A 22244-nucleotide genomic window follows, 5' to 3' on the forward strand; every position below is an offset into this window, starting at 1 on the left:
TTAATGGAAGTTCTGGACCAGCCTGCTCTTTTTTTCTTTTTGCGTTATTTGAACTTAATGTTCTCATGTTTTATTTCTGTTTTCAACTGACAATTATTTCCTTCTTTCCATCTTCATATACTGTAGATAGAAGCTGGGGCATTATGAATATATAGGGAAATTCTTGAGGGAACCCAACCCATGGCATAGACCTTCCCCTAAGAAGAATTAAATATGCAGCAGGATTTTGACAGAACTGTGGCTCAGTGAGTAGCACTATTGCCTCATAACAGTAAGGATCTTTGTTTTAAGTCAGGGCTGAGCCAGAAGGCCATTCTGTGTGGAGTTTGCATGTTCTCCCCATGTCCGTGTGGGTTACCTCTGTGTGCTCCAATTTCCCCAAGACATGCAGCATAGGTGTAATGGACATGCTAAATTGTATATAGGTGTGAATGTGAGTGCAAATGTGTTTGTGACTTTATGTTAGCCCCGTGACTACACTCTAAATTCTGTTTACCACTATACATTTATTCTAGTGTGAAAAAATTGTAGATAAATTGTCAATTCTCAAATAACTTCTGAACAATTATAAAAAAAAAATAACATAACCATAACTTTGTGACAATGTAATAAATTTTGCCTTAATTAACTAATGGTCAAGAATAATAATGAATCTTTAAACAATTCTACAGCTCAAATACTCAAATGTTAAAATGAAAACCGTCGTTGTGATATTGGACCTGGCTCTGTGTTATAGTACATATTTTTTTCATATAGTCAGGTAGTTTTTTTTTTACAACAGTTGCAAATGCACATGAATAAAACATTATAGACAATACTGGACAAATTTTATTCTTTTTGTGGCACATGCTTGGATAATGTTCATAAAGAAGACATAAAACAACGGTGGAGGTCTGGTTTCTAAAGCATAAAATACACTTCTGTTAATTCTTTAGTTCAATGTCAAATTTTTAAAACAATTAAACAGTATCAGTGCAGTAAATAACATAATACCTAAAATTGTTTTGATGGCTAGTCAAGCATTATTTCACAGTCTCTTAATCTATTACCAACTATCTCAAAACAAATGACATAAATTGATATATCATAATTGATGAAAAGTCTGCTATATGGAACTAGACTTCCTCTGAGCTTATGTACAGTTAGACCTCTACAGGACCATTTAAAACTAGGAGACTAAAAATTAAGACTTCAGAGTAACTAAATTTACCTCATGATTTGATTTCATTTTCCAAATTGCCTGAACTGAAATGCAATCCATCCATTAATACAAACATAACAAATGTAATGACAATTTACTTGAAGGTTGAACTGAAATGGTCCTTAGCTGCCACTTTAGAGCACTAAAATGCAATCATCTTTTGTTGTGCACTAAATGTCCAGTATTTGATCAGTTAGTATTCAACGGTGACACACTTAGTCTTCAGATACTCATTCAGAGCTTCTTGACCTGTTGGGGAGAAATACACAGAGTTAAAAACAACACACAGAAGTTTTTTCTCAAAATATAAATAATGACAGAAATATAGTGCAGTGACTACTCAAAAAATGTATCAAAACAATTAATGCTATTCATGTCTTACCCAAATCTTTACCAAAGCCAGACTGTTTGAAGCCACCAAAAGGAGCTGCCACGTCAGTCTTATTGTAAGTGTTGATAAACACAGTGCCGGCCTGAAGTTTTTCACTCACATACAGAGCCTTGCTGATGTCACATGTGAACACACCTGATGCTAAACCATATTCTGTAGCATTAGCCCTCTGCAGCACGTTGTCAACATCTCTAAATGAGGGAGATTGAGGAAAAGGCAATTTACAATGTTGCTTTTTGTCATGTTACAATTTTGAAAAATGAGTATGATGTATAGTTAAATCCATTACAAATCATTTATTTGAGTTTGTATAAATTGACTGGTGTGAGACAATCAGCATTTTGGAGGTAAAAGTAGCTTATTTCTACCAACCCATTGTTGAATTTGGAGATGATCATGACGGGCCCAAAAGACTCCTCAACAGCAATATACATGTGATCCTGCACATCACTGAAAACAGTTGGTTCAAAGAAGAAACCTATAGAGATGGAAAGCGTAAACAACATTGCACTTTTTTCCCCCACTAAGACTCATGCATATACTCACACACTCCCCTCACCTGGACGGTTCACTTGTTTCCCTCCACACACTAATCTTGCTCCTTCTTTGACCCCTTTTTCACAGTATTCCACTAGTTTGTCCAGATGGGCTTTGTGGTTCTGGGGGCCGTGGTCTGTGGAACGGTCTAGTGGATCACCAATCTTCATCTTCTTTATTTCACTAACCTACATAGATATAGTTATATGATATGAGTTAAGAATGATGAAATTGTGAGTTATGAAATTATCACAAAATGGTCTTAGTTAAATTATTTTAAGAAGTTTCACCACTCATTCAAAGAGAAAGATGGTAGGACACTATATTATATATAATATGTAAGCAATGTTACAGTCACAAGAGTGTGTTTTGGCTATATATCAGCATAGCTGGGATTGAGCTGCAGGTAAGGAATCAAAATGAGTATATGTGAAAATAGGCATTCAGCATAAGAAGCTATCATGTATGTTAATTTTTACCACTCTCTCCACAAAAGTGTCATGGATAGATTCCTCAATGAACAGTCTCCCTGCTGCAATGCAGTTCTCTCCCTTATTAAAGAACACAGAGCTCATACCCTGTAGACAAAAAGTGTGTGTGTGGAAGGTACATAACATGTCTGAGATTACAACCAAACATTATTAACTTTGACAAACAAAGAATGTATTTTTAATATGATGGTACTGAGGTGAACAAACCATTCTGACAGCCTTGTCCAGGTCACAGTCATTGAAGATGATGAGAGGAGATTTCCCTCCTAGCTCAAGAGAAACCTTCTTCACATTGCTGACTGCACAACTACAAAATAGACAAGCATTTTTATGATTCCCAACTTTTATTTAAACCCTATTTGTAATTAACTTGAAAGAAATGCTGTAAGCATACAAAAATGTATTGAACAAAATAATATTGAAATTGTTTGTGTAATTTATTTAGATATTTATTTATTAAGATTAAAATATGATTAGAATAATTAGACTAAAATATGTGCCACTATTTTTGTGGCCCAAATATGACATCAAGATAAAATCTGCATACAACAAAAACTTAGAAAAGAAAAGAAAAGAAAAGAAAAGAAAAGTCATGACCTTTTAAAAAGAGATACTCATTCACCTTTTCATGATCTGTTTGCCAATCTCAGTGGAGCCGGTGAAGCCCAGTTTTCGAACATCAGGGTGGTCAGACATCCGCTGACCAACCAGAGCCCCTAAAATTGACATATTCAATAAATATTCAATTTATATATAAGCAGACAGCTTTAAAAATAGACAAATTTACTAAAAGTGCAAAACATTTACAATAGTGATACTGAATTGTATACAAAAAAAGTATAGCAGTATATAAACTTTATTGTGTATGCTTTGCATGTATATGCACCAGATCCTGGTAGTATGTTCACCACGCCCTTTGGAAACTTTGCCAGCGCAGTTAATTCGGCAAACTTGAGAGCAGTCAAAGGTGTGACCTAGAATGCAACACAGAAAAACTCACAAAATCCTTAATTTCTGTGTGTATGTTGTTTGGGATTAAGATGCCTTGTATATGTTTGTTTTAACATTAACTGCAATTTTTACCTGTGCAGGTTTGAGCACCACAGTGTTTCCAGCTGCCAGGCAGGCTGCAGTCTTCCATGCCAACATCATCAATGGATAATTCCATGGAATGACAATGGCACACACACTGAACATAAACAAACAAGAGCTAAATATTCTCAGCATTCTGTCCAGATATACAAAATACATAGCAATTAAGATGACTTTTCATGGTGAGGTTGGAAGAAAGCTGGAGGATTCTTTTTTATGGAGATTTTACCCAATTGGCTCTTTCCTGGTGAAGGTAAGGTTTCGATTAGGCCGAGCCTGGTTGATAGGAATAGTGCAGCCCTGTGGAGAATAATTTTATATCTTTCAGACACAGACAGAGGTAAGTTCATTATTTTTTTTTAATCTTACTAAAACAGTAGTTTTTATTTACTGTATATACTGTTCAAAACAAAACTTTTTTTTTTTTTTTTTTCAGTTTTGTTCTGGGATGGAATGCAGTTAAAGTAGCTTCCTCATATTAAGGAATCCTCTGGGTTCATTACAAGCATTCAGTGCATAATGATCACAAAAAAAGTATTTCAACCCTAATTTTCTTCAAAAAAAAAGTAAAAATTGAGGTTATGGTGAGGCACTTATGGCTCGTTTCCACAGAGCGGTATGGTTCATTTCAGTACAGTACGGTACGCAATTATTTCCATTGTCAGAAGTTGTGAATGGTACCAAAATACCATTTTTTGGACCCTTCCGTTGGGGTACCTAGCACAATAGTACCGGTACCAAAAGGGTGGAGCTACACTCACTGCAGAATGTTGATTGGTTGACAGAGAATCGTCACTTGCGCATGCTACAAGGGGAATGACAACACAATACCGTTGCAACACAATGTGTATTTTTTGGCTGTTTTTCCTTGCAGCCTTTGCTTAAACAAAGCTGCTGTATGTCCTCCATTGTTGTTTATTGTCACTTTCTTCTTCCTGCAAGAATGATGCCGATTGCTACTTTCCGGCATACACCACGCCTAACAAGTAAGGGTACTGTTGCCGGTGGAAACGCAAGCCGGATCAGGGTTTACCATCCCGAATCATACTGTACTGTACTGAACTGAACCGTATCGTTGGAAAGAGCCATTACTATATCTTTTACATTTGGTTCCTATATCTTTGAATGAGTATTTTAATATTGGCTCCATTCACTTTCATTGTAAGTGCCTCACTGTAAACCATATTTTTGCTGTTTTTAAAGAAAATAAGAGATACTGAACCCAGAATATTCCTTAAAGCTTTAAGCCCCCTCTTATAACTCTTTAAACAAGGTAACCAACACTTGAAAAAACACAGAATATCCTAAATATGACACTGGGCCTACATCACAACTGATGGCTGATAAATAAATATTCTAATAAATAATATAAACAGACACAAGCAAACCTGAATCTTGTCACACCAACCAGCAAAGTATCTGAATGTCTGGATAGACATGCCGACGTGTGTTTTGAGGGCAAGAGTATAGACTGCTCCGGAGTCTATGGCTTCAATAGTGGCCAGCTCTTCCTGATGCTGCTCCATCAGATCAGCCAGTCTGGAGAATGCACACATACACACAGTTATTTTTCAAACCATAACAATGTTTGGACCGATCTGTTGAAGAAATAATATGTGTATTACTGCAGGGACTGTTCTACAAATAATCATCTAGTTATAGTTAAAATATATACATATAGTTGTATATTTCCTTTCTATTGTCATCTTTGTTAAATCTATTTGTAAGAGAATGGTTTTAATCTATCTAAAAGCTTTTCATATTTTGATAACTTTTTGTCAGCATGGACTGAGCAAAGATGGTGAGTCAAATCTGGTGAGTTCGCAGATGTTTGTTTTGCAAAAAATTAACAGTTCGAAGGCTATTAGCATAAACATAAATGCAAATAAATTGAAGTGCCTCAGAACTCATTGATTTGGACATAAAAACCTGAATAAAGAAACAAACACATCTTGATGTGCTAAGTCTAAATGTTTACCATGTGTTTACCATTTCTGTTAAAATGAAAAACAGTATTTGGAATTATTTGTCATTTTATTACTTAAATCCAGTAAACGTTTTGGGTAACGAAACCTATGTATAACCTGCAGTGTTTAAATATAAAATGCAATTAATCATACTTGTAGAGTAGTTTGCCTCTGTCTCTGGGGTTCATCTTGCCCCACTCTCCCTCCTCAAATGCTTCTTTAGCTGCAGCCACTGCCTTTTCCACATCAGGGATCTGAGCTAAGGACACATCACAGATTGCCTACACACAAACACAAGCTGGAATTGAGCATGTGAAAATGGACAAAAAAGATAAAGCAGATAGACTGAGAGTGGAAAAGTTTGTGTCCATTGTGTACCTGTCCATCGGTGGGGTTAATGGTCTTATAGGTCTTTCCCCCTTCAGCATCTACAAACTCCCCATTTATGAAAAGCTGGTGGGGGATTCTGATTGTCATATTATTCAGTTTCTTTTCTACCTGCAACAGACATGCAGATACTTAAATAGGAAGTACAAAATTTAAAATACACCTTTAAAAAAAAAACAGTATTAAAGACAATTTAACTAATCAACTTTGTTTTTTCATAAACATTAAGTCAGATGCCAGCAATATGTTCCACATTTTTAGCATGTATACCACTGTGTTTGAAATCCAGTCCTACAGTATCTCTGATTAAAAATGTGTGACGCATTATGAGGTATAAAATATGACAATTGAGATGTCACGATCTGGTGGTGTAGATAAACACTGATGGTGTAGATAGACTTTACAGAAGACTTTACAGAAGACAAAAATCCAAAAACAAAACAAACATAACCCTGACAGAAGACTCCAGACTTCTAAGTAGCTTATTTCTTAAAGCAAGAATCGACTTTCAAATATACAACAATTAGTGTCCTCAGTTCCCAAAGATTGAGTGTTGTTAAAAGAAATGGTGGGGTACCACTGGTAAACACTGGTTCCCTGTTTTTTTGTTCCTTCTGTATTTGTTATATGGATTTTTAGTTTGCATCTTGCCCAGGACCGTTCTCCGTACGTGGATTACTCAATGAGCAGGATTTTATCGTTGATGATTTGACATGATCCAGGATTGTTAGGTTCTTCGAAGCTTATCCCGGAGTTGCTGTCATAGCAACAGGTCCGTAAGCTCAAATCTGCTCGGGAACAGGCTTATTTCATGTAAACTTTAGACTGCATCTTTTTAAGCGGAGGTGATGCTTAAAGTCTGTCCCAGCCACTACTACATTCTTATACGTAAACCAGGGACAATTATAATGATTTAAAAATAAATTAGCAAATAACATGTTGTGTAGTCTATCATAATATAGACAGCCAGTTTTACTTGTTGAGAAATGTATTCGTGAGGGAATAATTACCTGATAATTTTACTGGAGTCTTACACACATGATACAGATGGGACAGATAGTCTATGCCAGATTGTCTATGCAGATCTTGACCCTTAAGAAACTTTAATTAATGCTGTCACGTTACAAATCTGCTTCAAAGGTAAAATTAAATGAATTGCTAATTACAACATTGAAATAAAAATGTAAAGCCTGTACAAATACTAGAAATCATGAATATAGCCTGAATAATTCATGTATAAAAAAAAAAAATGCACATTTCATTTATCTATTATAACTTTTATGTTGTTTCAGTTTCTTGGCTGTATTCGTCAAGTTTTTCGTCACGTGTTTTTAATTATATGATGTCACTACGTTGCTGTCTTGATACCAGCCAATCACTGCATTGCTGATTGATACTTCTGCCCTTTTCGAGGAACACAAGAATGCGCCATAATCTCAGACATCTTAATCCAGATATTTTAATCCAATCCGCAAATTTATTTGAAGAACCAAATTAGCCAGAGTTCAGTTATCATGATTAGAAGATCTGGCATCTGTTAAATCATCTCAAATGTATTAAGCGAGGTACGAAGAACGGACCCCTGTTCTTTTCATGTTTCTGTTTCTTGTGCCATGTTTTGTTGTCCCTTTGTTCATTGGTTTTCCTTGATTATCTCTCAGGTGTGCCTTGTTTTCTTGTTAGCCTCGTTAGCCCTGTCAGTATATATAGCCCTATGTAAGGGCCAGTTTACACGACACCATTTTCAACTAAAAACAGAAAACTTTTTATGCGTTTTGACTGTTCATTTACATGACAAAGGCCTTTAGGGGGCCTGAAAACATAAACTTTTAAAAATGGGATTCAAAGTGCAAGTTTTTGAAAAGGATACCGTTATCGTTTCTGTGTAAACTACAAAAACACAAGTTTGTGAAAATGGTGACATCATGTACATGTGAATTATGTGTTCAGTCTATAGTTTTTCATTACAAAGTGACCTCGCCAACTACTGGCCTGGCAGCATAATATAGCGTTTTTAATAATTTTCATGGATCCGTGTGAACGGGCATTGTTTTGACAACATTGTTGTCTGTAGGCAAAAAACTCAAAGGAAAAACCTTTCTGTTTTTAGTACATCGTTGTCATGTGAACATACCTTTAGTTTGTCAGTCATGGTTTCTCGTATTCATGTTTTCTGGCTCTTTGAGTTCTTGGTTTTGATAAATAAATATATGCCTGCACTTAGTTCCATACCTCTGCCTGCCTGCCTTCCTTGCCTCCTTCCGTGTTTTTGTAATGTATCGCCGGCATCAAACTTAGAATGAGTGTATATTTGGACTTGGAACGTGGGCTGTTTAACGTGTTATAAAATTAATGGAATTAATGCAGTAATTTCCAAGGCTGCACTCATGTTTTTTCTTCCCCGCACGGTGCAAAACCAACATGTAAGGTAAAGAGTACTGTGGTCTCTGTTTGTCTACCTGGTTGGTCAACAGTGAAACTGTGACTGGCTCAATAAATCAGTTATGGTTCTTTTGGATCACTCCAGCCCAGACTTGGATAACTGTGGCAATTCTAGAGCTAATACATGCAACTGAGTGTCTCGGACCATTTATCAGTACAATTTCAAGTTGAGGTTAACAAATATTATTCACATACTATATCTTATATATTGTATTCTTACAAACTAGTTGCATATAGCAAATGGAACTGTAAAATAGCTACAGCCTTGATGGACATGTTGTGTAAGTAATAATCTGCAAAATGCTGAAACAGCATTATATTTTTGTATATGAATTATATATGTATTTTTTCCATATGAGGCAGATGATAGTTTTCTACCTGCAGCACATATATGAAATGTACTTTTCAAGCCAGTGCAAAAATAAACATAATACTACTATCCATTTAACAGGAGCAATACTAACATAGTCTACGTTGAACTCTTCTTCCTCATCCTCTCCTCGCAGCTTCCTCACACACATTTGAATGAACTCTTGAAATGTTGTTGCCATGTAAACGTCCTCATTCTGCAACTGCAACTGTACTGCCCTCAATTTTACCTCTTCCACCAGCCTACAGTATGAAAATAAGAAAAAATCTTTGAATTATAAAAAGGGAAAAGTGAGGAATTATTGTATATTTACATGTATTATATATCATGAGAATTAGAAAATTATACATGCACACATAATTACCTGACTACATCCATCGAAGCAGCACCAGACTTAAAGAAGTCAGTAGTGTCTTCAATCTTCTCTACATTAGTCAAAATACTCTTCCATACCACCTGGACAAAAATACTACATGAGCCTTCTACCTTCAATGCATTTTATCTTTATCTCATTTTATAAAATTATTTTTAAAAAATCACCCAAAAATGAAATTTCTGTCATTAAGTACTCACCTGTGTCGTCCCAAACCTGTAAGACCTTTGTTCATCTTTGGAACACAAATTAAGATATTTTTGCGGCGAGAATACTTTTTGTGTGCAAAAATAAAACACAATTAATGACTTTATTTAACAATTTGTACTGTTGTTATACACTACAGTTCTGATGTAGAACACAGAAGCCTGCACTGCGTTCACTACGTCAACTGTGTATGACAACAGTTCAAAATAAAGTCATTATTTTTGTTTTGTTTTTGCGCACAAAAGTATTCTCATTGCTTCATAACATTCACAACCACTGTAGTCACATGGACTATTTTAACAATGTCTTTAACAGGGATGGGCAGTATTTATGATACATGTATTTCAAATACAAAATAGTATTTTGTAATTTGTATTTGATAGGGTTGATGAGAATGGCTTTGTATTTTGTATCAAAATACATTAGTGTTTTGTATTTTTGTATTTTTAAAATACTGTAAAATACTTTGTAAGAAGTCTACATGATGACATAAAATTGCGGCCTCTGATTGGTGCCTACTTAATAGTTTGCAGAGACTTGTTGCGATCAAAACAGAAAATTGATCCATATGGAAGAAGGTGGTCAAGAAACGTGCAGGCTGCAAGCTTTCCATCAATTTTTTGCATAAATTGCTATAATTTTTAACAGTTTATGTTAAGTTTTGGTGTTCGTTTTTGTAGCCTAGGCTAAATAGTTTACCAATTTACATAATGTTCTTGAAAACTATTATACTGAGCAGCAGCCCCCTATATTTATGATTAACAGTCAGATGATTGATTAATTAGTTAGAAACTAGTTGCTATTAATACAGGTGCCATCAGTTGTCTTCTTATAAATGACTTGTTTGTCATTGAGTCAGTGTTGCAGATGCAAAGTAGGCCCTTCGTTACCAAACACCAAATAACTAAATTAGGATACAATTATGAGTGATTTGCAAACATTATACTGTTGGTTACTTTAAAACTAACCTTCATCTGGGAGATCACAGGGATATGTGAATATTTGATCTGTTAAAGCCACAATATGTAAATTTTCGCCGCTAGAGATCGCTCATTCAAAACAAAGGCGTAGCTCAATGACACCTTGATTTCACGGAATCATGGGAGGTGTTGTCTTCACGTCTACAGCCGGTGGAAAAGAATCGGGACAGGACTCAGGCAGAAATCATGTTCATGGATGAGATTATTAATGTTACTATAAGCAGAGCATGGCCGAGTGCTGTGGGAGCAGTAATGAGGCCGCTGGAGCAGCGGATCTTTTATTATGCCACAGTCACTGCTTCCGCTTCCTCTGGTCATGTGCACGTAGGGTAAAGCAGCAGCGCTGTTTATCATATTAGATACATTTGTGTGTTGAAAGTTGTTATAGTGCTACTCTGTGCTTTCGCTTGGCGGTTGCTATGAGACACTTGTTGCACATTGCAGTAAGCTAGATCGATATTAGTCATGGTAAAACATGGTACTCTCTGTAAATCAAGAAAACGAGATTCAAACAAAAAGACTTAAGGCCAGATTTACTAACAGCTTGCGCCAGCGCAAACCCTCTTTTTTATATAGGCCAACATGGCTTGGCAAACAATATTATATATGTGTACGTGTTTGTCAGATTACATGTTAAGTTGCGCCTGTGTCGACTCGCACCTGATGAGAGCATCAGCATCAGCTCTGTCTATTTGCAACCCAACGCTAATTTGCACTGCTCTTGGTAGATCATTATGTAAATGATTTGACTGCGTCTGTGTTCTTTAATTTGCGTGTCAGCAGTAGATCACACGCAAAACTTGCCACTCCCATCGATGCATTTGTGGAATTGCGCTCTCACGCTAATTTGCCCCGTTTAGTAAATCTGGCCCTTAATGTGTTAAGCTATATAACATGATGAGTTTTCTGTTGATGAATGTATCCAAACAGTTGCTCCCCTGTCTAATAAAACACATAATATACAGTACTGAAATGTCTTTGATGTTTCCATGGTTTCGACAAAATAAAACCGGAAATCGAGGGTAATGATGTCATTGATAGGCGACACACGGACACGGTCCGTGTCCTGGTTAAAATTGCTTATTTCTCTGGATTTAAACATTCTTGGAAACATTTGGGATAATGTAAGTAGTCAACAAAATATATAACATTGTTCTAGTGGTTTTTGGATATTTTAATCTAAAAATCCTACATATTTGTGCCTTTAACTGGTTGCATATGTCAGATTTATTGCATGACTTGGGCAGAGAAAAGCTGTTGCTTTCAAATATTGTTTACTTAATCAACTGAGTCAGTGTAATGGTGAAGGGATAAATCAAATAGGCCAATTGATGGAAGGTTTGTGAAGAAATTTCATGCTCCCTTGTAAAAGTATTTTTTAGTATTTTTAAAATACAAAAATACAGTAGTTTATTTTGATACATGGTTTAGCTGCTGTATTTTGTAGTTTATTTTGATACACTTAAAATTAAGGTATTTGGTATTTTATTTTAAAATACATTTTGATGTATTTTTGCCCAACCCTGGTCTTTAATACCTTTCTGGACCTCAAAAGGTGCAATGGCATTGCTGCCTATGTGTGGTTCAGAAACCCTCAGATTTCATCAAAAATATCTTAATTTGTGTTCTGAATATACAAGGGTGAGTACTTAATGACAGAAATTTCAGACACATGCAAACAAAGAATATTATGGTGACTATTAATAAACTTCTTCAGATGTTTTTTTACCCTCATCTGCTCAGCAAACTGTTTTTCATCCTCAGAAAGCTCCACAGTGGAACTGACACCAGCTTTAAAATACTGGGATGCAGCAATCATCTTCCCATCCTCAAACTGCAGGTTCTTCACAAGCAACTACATACAAGTACAAACACACTTTATGTATAAATACACGTACACACACGCATCTAAAACCTCAAGGGAAAACATCAAATAAATGGTGTTTAACATACAGTATGTAAATCGAGTCACACATAGTGCATTGGTTCACTATCAAAGTTGTAAAATACTTTTAATAAAACAACATTACATTACACATTTTATTGGGTAAAATTTGCAAACTCAAAAATCAAATTCTATCACGATTTACTCACCCTCATGTCATTCTGTATGACTTTTGTTTTAAACAAAAGAAGCAAATTTAAAAATGTCTCAGTGTTTTTTGTCCATACAATGAAAGTCATTGGGGTCCAATGTTCTTTTGGACCTCACTGACTTCCATGGTTTTGTCAAAAATTTGAAACATTCTTCAAAATATATCTGTGCTGCACAGAAGAAAGAAAGTCATACAGGTTTGGAACAACATAAAGGTGAGTAAATCATGACATTTTTGGGTGAACCATCCCTTTAAGGTCTTAGGGCCCAAGTATATTTACATTTTTTACCATAAGGGTTAGAATTCTGCTGAATCCTTGAGTTATGATGAAAAGAAATGTATAGCTCAGATTTCATTCTCATCTATAAAATATATTTAATGTTTTTTTTGTTTGTTTGTTTGTTTTGCTTTTATTATCCCACAAAAATTACTTTTTCAAAGTATTCCTAGGCTGCTTGTCCAGTTCACACTAAATTTCAGATCTTCTAGAGACCCTCGTGATAAAAACTTACCTAAGACATTTTGAATTGGTACATCATTTCTAAGATGTGATCTAATTCATTTTCCGGCTGTGGTGACAATTTTTCATGGTGACATGCTGAAACATTGAGACTCTTGTCTAGCATGTTTACATTGAAAATGCTTCTGATGCTAGGGGCTATATATTAAGAATAACCTATTTGTGAAACTCTGATCAAAGAAGTTGACATCTGACACAGAAGCCATAGCATCAACAAGATATATTCTTTCGAATTTGTATATTTTAATCATCGTCTCTTCACATGTGCTTGGAGTTCACATGACTGCAGTTTGCACTTAAAGAGGCAGTTCACCCAAAAATGAAAAAAAAAAAAAAAAAAAAAAAAATCCAAAAGTAAATAAATAACTGATTTCAAATCTGTATGACTTTTCTTCTTGTGTAGAACATGAAAAAAGATATTTTGAGAAATGTCTGTTTTTGTTTTTTTTTTGTCCATACAATGGAAGTCAAATGTCACCAAAACTTTTTGGTTACCAACATTCTTCAAAATATCTTTTTTTCGTGCACAGTTGAAGAAATACATACAGGTTTGGAACGACATGAGTAAACGATGACAGAACACATTTTTGCCATATTATGTATATTTAAGTTTTTGTCAGTCCTTTCACAATGACATTTTTACAGTTACTGGCAAATCTATATAAAGTTTAGCAAATTTAATAGCATAATAGCACAACGTTTCTCCAAGTCCTTACCGTCTTGCCATCATTCCCAAAAAGAACAAGGCCACTTTTGGTAACCAGACCAGGTCGACTTGCTCCAGGGATTTCCAGAGGTTGACCATTGCTGGAAGAATGGTCATTTTCCAAAAGTGTTGATCCATAAAATGACACATTCTACCAGAAGAACGAAAATAACATTGTTGCATTTGACTAAGAGTGTCTACATGTTTAGTGTGCTGTTGTGTGTTTAACAGTTAGTTAAAACACTCACTTTGCCGTCAATCTCTGCCCAGGCTCCAGGTACTCTGTCATTCCCTCTAATCCAGTTATGAATGGCTTCTGCTGGCTGGTTCCAGTCAATCTATTCAACCAACCATAGACGGTTATTGTTGAAATACTGTGTACAACAATTAGAATCAAACAAGCTATACATCTATAAATTGGCTGCTGTGCAGTGCATTCCACCTTTGAATTTTCTTTCTTCTGAATACACTCATATGTGGCTCCTTCCTCTGGCTGCTTGATTCTCGGAGCTTTACCCACTGAAATTAGCCTGACTGCCTCCACCTACAGTAAAACAAAAACACACACACAAGAATCCAAAGGTGCCCTCCTATACAACAACTACATCAGACTACTTTCTGGACTTCAAATACAACTGTTCCTACATTAAACCAACGACTGATATGCTGTTTTAACTTTATGGATAGCAAACTATATATTGCAATATAATGTAGCTGTAGATGTTTCTGCAGTAATCCACACCATGCCTTTGACTCCCTCTGGAAACAGGAAGCGTTTATAGATGCTGTTTACGTTGTCATTCGGCTCAACATCGCATTCTCTTTGCAAAAGAATTGGTCCTGTGTCCAGTCCATCATCTGCCCAGAACACAGTAAACCCACCCTTCTTATCACCATGAATCAAAGTCCTTAGAGAAATACATGCAGAATAACAAAGCAGAAATTCTGTTAAACGAACATAATTTTACATCATTTAAACACCCAACAACAAAAAATCTGGCATAATTTACTCATCATCATGCTGTTTCTTTTAGTAAAACATATAATATATTGCCAAACTCCAAAAGGACAAAAGATAAAATATGATACTTTTAAAAAACATAAAAGCATCATAAAAGTATTACCTATGACTAATGTGCTATAATACATCTTCTGAAGCTAAAGCTAAATTTAAAGTCTAAATATTCTATGGCCTGGTTACACAGACAGGGCTTAGCCTAAAACAGGATTAGGCCTTAGTTCAATTATGGCATTTAAGTAGCTTTTATAACTAGAAAAAAACATTACTGGTGTACATCTTGAGACAAAACAATGGAACTGACATATTTTAAGATAGTTGATAGTTGCTTTCAGTTAAACCAGCTCAAACATGCATTTTAGTCTAGGACTAGCTTAAGCCTTGTCTGTGAAACCAGGGGTTAGAGTCTACAAAGTTAACTTTCGAAAGATGTTTTTATAATTTTCACTCTTTCTTTCCCAGGAATATAGTCCAGAAAAAGTGATGATGATACAGTGTACTGGAGAAATGTCAAATAAATTCTTTCAAGAACAAGAATGTATAAAAAATAAGAGACATTTGCAACTGTAATGCTAGTAGTGTTGATGCTAACAGCTACAACATTTAGCAGACAGTAAAGACACACCAATGACCTACTTATGATAACCACCTGCCTCTCATATATCATTTATCTTACTATCATAGTTCTAATTAGAGTTACCACACATATGCACACACTCTCTAATAAAAACATAAAGAGAACACACATACTGACCAGTTAATGGCAGAGGCACCTCTGTGTCTGGGCAGCAAAGAGGGATGATAAATAATGGAGCCATGTGTTGGGTGATCTATCACTTCCATAGGGATGAACTGAGAGCAAAAAGGTAGAACATTCAGTTCAGCACCAACTGCCTTATACTGATCCACCACTTCGGTAATGGCCTTTCCCTTCAGCCTCCAGCGGGGAAACTTGAACACTGGCACGCTGTCCTTCTCTGCCTCGGTCGCTGGGGAAAGTTAAAAGATTTAGATTAATTCTGTTTAATTTGTGTAATGAAGAAGTTTCCTCAAATCATCAGTTTTATATGTGCAAAAGTAGCACAACCAACTTCAAAGAACTCTCTGCAAGTAACATGCCATTTTAAATTTCAACCACAGATGGCGATAGAGAGGCCAAAGTTCCATAGTGCTGCTTTAATTCATAAATATCTCCAACATGACCTGAAATAAGGTCATAAAAAGGTCAAATTAAAAACATACTAACCATAGATGATGTGAATTCGACTCATTTTATGTATGAATTACATTTTTAATATATTTTTTAAATAATAAATAGAAAGGACAATATAATAAAAGCCTGTTCACACCAAGAAGAACGTTTGGTGCAACAGCATAAGAGTGCTGTAACTGTCTTTTTTTTTTTTTTTTGCCATCTGAACAAATTTTCAGCGTTTGTGTTGGTGTGAACAGTCCTTAATAGTCACATGAATTTACATGAAAGAAACTTACCAAGTGGATCCACTTTTCCATCTTTGTCAGGAATGGTGAACACACCAACAATAGTGTGGCCCTCCTTCTTCAATTCTTTATACACTTCCTGTCCAAAGAGACTCTGGCCAATCACGGCAATCTTCATCATAGATATTCACTGATGTCTAAAATAAAAGGAACACACATTATATTGACTACACACTACTATTATAAACTACTATCATTACTTTACATGGCAGCATATTAGAATATATTACAAAAATATTTTGAAGACCTCTTCCACAAGCAATTTTTTTAACCATAAACAAATGCACTTCCTATAACTTTTTTTTTTTTTTTTGAAAAACCTCTGCTTTCTGCATTCCACTTCTCTAACTTGTTTACCTCTCTGTCTTAAAGGAACACTCCACTTTTTTTTGAAAATAGGCTCATTTTCCAACTCCCTAGAGTTAAACAGTTGAGTTTTACCATTTTCGAATCCATTCAGCCGATCTACGGGTCTGGCGGTACCACTTTTAGCATAGCTTAGCATAGTTCATTGAACCGGATTAGACCGTAAGCATCTCGCTCAAAAATGACCAAAGAGTTTTGATATTTTTCCTATTTAAAACTTGACTCTTCTGTAGTTACATCGTGTACTAAGACCGACGGAAAATGAAAAGTTGTGATTTTTTACGGCCAATATGACTAGGAACTATACTCTCATTCCGGCGTAATAATCAAGAACTTTGCTGCCATACATAATATCACTGCACCTGCTGCACCCATGATACGGCAGCAAAGTTCCTTGATTATTACGCCAGAATGAGAGTATAGTTCCTAGACATAAATGAGTGTTCCTTTAAAGGGTTAGTTCACCCAAAAATAAGAAAGCATAGAAAGCAACGTAAATACGTAATTACAATGTAATTTAAAAAAAGCCTGCACTGTCAATACAACGTAAACAGTGTTTGAGAATGACAGGGAATAGACAAAATTGTTAAATAAAGTCGATATGTTTGTTTTGTTTTGCGCACAAAAAGTATTCTCGTCGCTTCATAACATTAAGGTTGAACCACAGTAGTCACGCTGACTATTTTAATGATGTCTTTACTACTATACTGGACCTTGAATGTGGTAATTACGTTGCTTTCTATGGGGGATTAAAAAAAACACTCTCGGATTTCATCAAAAATGTCTTAATTTGTGTTGTGAAGATGAACTAAGGTCATGAGGGTAAGTAAGTTATGACAGGAATTTCAATTTTGGGTGAACTAACCCTTTAATATTAAAACTTGGAATTTAGTACTGCAAATATTGTTGGTTCTTATGATGAATTGCTTGTCACTTTGGAATGACTAAATGTAAATGTTTGAGTGCTTCACAAGCCTATACTTGTTATGCAAGACCACGTTCAAGGGAAAGTCAGGTAGTCCGGCCTACCACAGACAGAACCTTCCAAAACTGTTGCTTAGTCAATCAGCGTTTGTGTTGGTAATAATGAGCAAGGTGTGAACAGGAAATTCACTTAGCAAACCCTATGATTGTGCCTTTGGGCACTTAACTTCACCAAGGCACAAAAGTAAAGATGGACTAGGCGCATATATAGGCCAATGTGAGTGTATCAAGCTAGTTAACAGAACTGTAGCCTGCCGTTTTGGTCCACTCCTTATGTACGTACACTACAACGATCTTACAGTGATTATGTACATCTGTTTCACTGATTATGTACATCTGTTTTTATGCATTGCAAATGTAAATGTTTTGTTTTACACTGTATGCCATTATTTTCCAGCAAAGATGTTTAGGATGTTACCAGCTTTCACAAAAATACAATTATATACAATTGTGGCAAGCAGGGCGGGGCCAAGAGCTGTGGAAACAGAGTGAGGTGGCGGGAGTGAGCGTCACCTGCACGCCACACCGGTCTCAAATCCCACAGAGGAGCTCCAGAAGTATAAAAGGAGGAGTGATGACAGTGAAGGACGAGAGAGGACCAGACCAGGACTTCATGTTTTTTTTGTTTTGTTTTAGTTCAGCATTTCTCAAAGTGTGGGGCGTACCCCACTGGTGGGGAACAGAGACATGGCAAATTTGGTCATTTTTGTGCCCATCTCTATTAACCTTTTGAGCGGCACTGTCCCACATATGGGATTTAGAACGTTCAGTGACGTCACTTAACTGCCAGATTTAAACTGCGCTTTGGCTGGCGCTGAGCCAGAGACAGACGCGCTCAGCAGCGCATGTCATTTATCACAACTATGCAGTGTTTTCAACAACATAATGTTTATTTTAGGTTTCAGACATTTAAATATACATAAGTACTAGTAAAACAATACATTTAGAGTTTGTAAAGTACACACTGATGTCTGTGGAAGCAACAATAACAATCAATTCAAATATAATTTGCCGACGTGTTTTATTCATATCAGATACACATAGTGTAAGTAACTATAAAGTTTACTCTATTTTTCTCCCAGATCACCGGCCACTTACTTACATGGATTTGAAAAGCATGACGCGTCGCCATGGAAACGATAAGGAGAAACGTTCTAAAATAATGTTCGCGTAAAAAAAACTCAGCTAGATTAATATTTAATTTATATATAATAAATTAAAATGCAAAGTGATAACATAATTGCACTTTTATTTTCTCTATTTGAATTTTTTTTTAATGCTGTTATTTGATGTTATGTTTTTAAAATGTGATGTTAATCAAATAAATTTTATTACATTTTAACAGTTAAACTTAAAGCCTAGTTTACATTTTGTTGGGGCGATTGGGGACAGGTGGGGCTCGGAACCCTTCCCGAGCTCCAAAGTGGGGAATGGCAGAAAAAGTTTGAGAAACACTGTTTTAGTTTATGTGGCAGTCATCCGTGAAGGGCTGCCGCTTTACTTTCATTTTGTTGTTGTGTTTATTTTGTGACTAAAATTGTGTTAAAAGTTGAACTTCGTTACAACTATATAATGTATTTTTGTGAAAGCTAGTATAAGCTATATAATATAGCACTAAAATGTCCAGCTATTACACTACATAGAAATGTGAAATTTCACTAGTATCTAAAATGTTGGTATTGTAACAGTCCTATTTCCAGCAAAAAATGACTGTGATATAAGATTTTGGTCATATCACCCACTTTTTGGGGTGGTCATTGTCTGCTGGTGTGTTTGCCACTGATAAGACTGGGAGACCAGCCTGGGGGTTTACATCTTACAGATCCCAGCCCAAGCCTCTGTAAACCAGAGTACACAAGATTTCTTTTCAAATTGTCTGTTTTGGTCATGTTCCCCATGTTCCTCATGTGCTTGGATCTGAATGGTCGCTGTTTGCAGCTAAATATTATTATTCTGCTATTGGAGTACACTGCAGCCCAAAGAACAAATTTAACTTAAAGTTGTGAAATTTGGCACACTTGTAGAGGATAGTCTTCACATTCCTTAATGGCAAATTTGGGGTCTCTACCTCAAACCCTCTAGTTCCACCAACAGATCAACATTTCACTTATGTCACTTCTTATAACTTTTAATCCATAAAAAAAGTAATTCTTCCCTAATTCCTTGGAGGGAGTCAATGCTATCAATTTCCACCTGAGAAGATTTTCCACTATTTTGAGTTTTCAAAACCCTCCTAGAGTGTTCATCAGATCTATACCAAATTTAAATCAAATCATCTTTTTGGCAAAAAGGTTATCAAAAGCTTTTTGATAAACCAAACCAATATTGTATAATGAATCAACAAATTTGATGAAGGGGATACCAAACAAATAAACGAATCATTCTTGTTCACTTCCATGCAATGAATTCAAATCTTCATATGATATCTTTCATTAACAGAAATCCCTTCCTTGGTGGCTTTTTCTGTCTCCAAAGGCTATAGACAAATCTTGTGCAACAGAAGAAAAAGAAGGGCAGAAGCAGTGCAATGAAACACGTTGAAAATGGCCGTGTCCATCATACATTATACCAAACACAATTAAAATCACTGTGAGTGGTCTAATGTAGCACTTTGGAAATAAAAGTAAAAAAAAAAAAAAAAATTACATCTGCTTTGTTGCCGTCATTTGTTGTGCTTAAACCATATTTCTTCTAAGTAGATTTGTAGGCTATTCAAGTTTTGTTCATCAGCATTGCTCATCAATTTGTTATGCAATTAAAGATCGAGAGTTTGTTTCGAAAGTCCCACACACCACAAACAACACAGCAAGGAAAAGATGTAATTGATTCTGTGCGACTTTTTTCTGCCTTCAAAGACCTAATTTAGGGCAAACAAATAGCATTTGTTTGTGAATGACAACCTGCTGACCGAAACAGTAACTGGATAAAGGGATCATTCAGTTCAGCATGTTAATCAATCTTGTGCATCAAGAAGAAATAGGGGGGCAGAAGAATGATTCTAATTTATTAATGTGTAAAAATGCTAATGGCCATTCAGGACTGATGTAAGGACATTATTGAAACCCTTATTTTCATTAAGAAAATTACTTTTTTTTCTTTAACTTCTATACTTTCTATAGCCTAACTTTTTCTATATATAAGCCAGTGAGATTTTTGAATACACAAAGAGTCTGACAACAGCCGGTGCTCCACACGGAGATCCGATCTAATTTATTATAATTTTATTTATTTAATAAAATGATAAATTATAACCTGTTGTAGGCTACTGTACAACGCAAGAGGCTACAACCTGTGTCCTTAGACGACTCGAAGGCAGTTCAAAAAGTTGAAGGGCATAAAATTTTGAAGTGTAAAACGCAGATTGCAGAAGTAGACATTGCTATAGTTACAGGACAACAGCTACTCGATCCAACTTGAGTTGGAATGTCGGACACGTCCGAGAGGGTCCCACGTCCTATCATACATCTTGAGAGACGCGAACTCTTCAAAACGAATCAGTTCGAATTGGCGAACCGGTTCAAATGGTGTACTGAAAATAGTTTCAAAAGAAAGATTCGATTCGTTCACGAACCAAATCGCTACACCATGAAGGCAAAGTAACATTCCAAGCAGGACAAGTATTTAAAAATGAGTCAGGGCAAAAATAAAATAACTAAATATATATTAAAGCGTAACGTTTAGTGACCAAGGGAAAAGCTAAGGACAGTTGTTCAACTGTAGTGAGGACCAGGGTCAAACAAAGTTCGATCAACGAGATCAACGCCCACAACAATCTAAATATTTAACCTGACTTTTACTGCAGATAACGTGAAGCCAATTCGTTCAGATTCATTCATCAGCTAGCATGCCACAATTAAAGTTAAGTTACTATTTCAATGAAATAAACAAGAATCAAGTTTCACCAACACAGTCAAATTTGTGACTAATTCAGTTGTGACACGATCTTCACTTTAAGCGATCATGCAAAGATTGCACAACACATTTATTAGGCTCTTATTATTAGTTTTTGCTAACAAAACTACTTTACGAAATGCGAGTGTGTCGTTTTGTCAAGTGAATTTTGTCATTGCACTAATAGTGTCGGTACACTAATAGCACCTATTGGTTTTACGCTTGCATTTTAAGCTGTCAACCTGTACAATCTAGATATTAATCGTATCATACCTTTGCACGTCCAGATCAGAACTGTTCCTCTGCAGGAAAGAAGGATTCAGCAGACACTGTTGCTATTTATTTTACCACAACTGTATTGCAGGGCCGCGATCATACTACCAATAGCGTTACTACAACCGCAAGGGGGTGGAACCAAAGTTTCCGCTTCCACAGTTTTAGAAGGATATGTTGAAATCATAGTGCAAAAACATTGCAAATTAATAGGGATGCAAACTTTTGTGTGTTTTTATAAGTTTTTATAAGAATAAGCTAGCTTATAATAGCAATAATATGTAGCCTGTGCTAAGAATTTAAGGGCCAAAATAGGCTATAGCCTAATTAAACTTGACTGTATTGTATAAAGTTTATTGACCTGAATGTGTCTGGCAGTGGGCAGTGATTCAGACTTGGCAATTTAACAAGCCTTGGATGAGGCGAGGGAATTCTTGATTCTGTAGTATTTT

At 35.8% G+C, this 22244-nt stretch overlaps 1 protein-coding gene across 1 annotated transcript; it reads right to left on the reverse strand.

Annotated features, from left to right (window-relative positions):
• Positions 1–805: 805 nt before the first annotated feature.
• Positions 806–21938, reverse strand: aldh1l1 (aldehyde dehydrogenase 1 family, member L1). The gene is made up of 23 exons (XM_051897498.1): positions 21793–21938; positions 16270–16415; positions 15533–15767; positions 14503–14668; positions 14203–14304; positions 14009–14098; positions 13771–13911; positions 12168–12293; positions 9243–9334; positions 8973–9120; positions 6058–6177; positions 5833–5960; positions 5101–5251; positions 3942–4012; positions 3704–3809; positions 3507–3594; positions 3243–3336; positions 2828–2927; positions 2609–2707; positions 2152–2317; positions 1965–2070; positions 1584–1783; positions 806–1450 (listed from the first exon to the last, which is right to left on the reverse strand). Exons 2-23 carry the CDS (start codon positions 16397–16399, stop codon positions 1395–1397), a joined length of 2715 nt encoding a protein of 904 aa, XP_051753458.1. The 5' UTR covers positions 16400–16415; positions 21793–21938; the 3' UTR covers positions 806–1394.
• Positions 21939–22244: the final 306 nt, after the last annotated feature.

The sequence above is a fragment of the Ctenopharyngodon idella genome, chromosome 6 (assembly GCF_019924925.1).
Source record: "Ctenopharyngodon idella isolate HZGC_01 chromosome 6, HZGC01, whole genome shotgun sequence".
Lineage (NCBI taxonomy): Eukaryota > Metazoa > Chordata > Actinopteri > Cypriniformes > Xenocyprididae > Ctenopharyngodon > Ctenopharyngodon idella.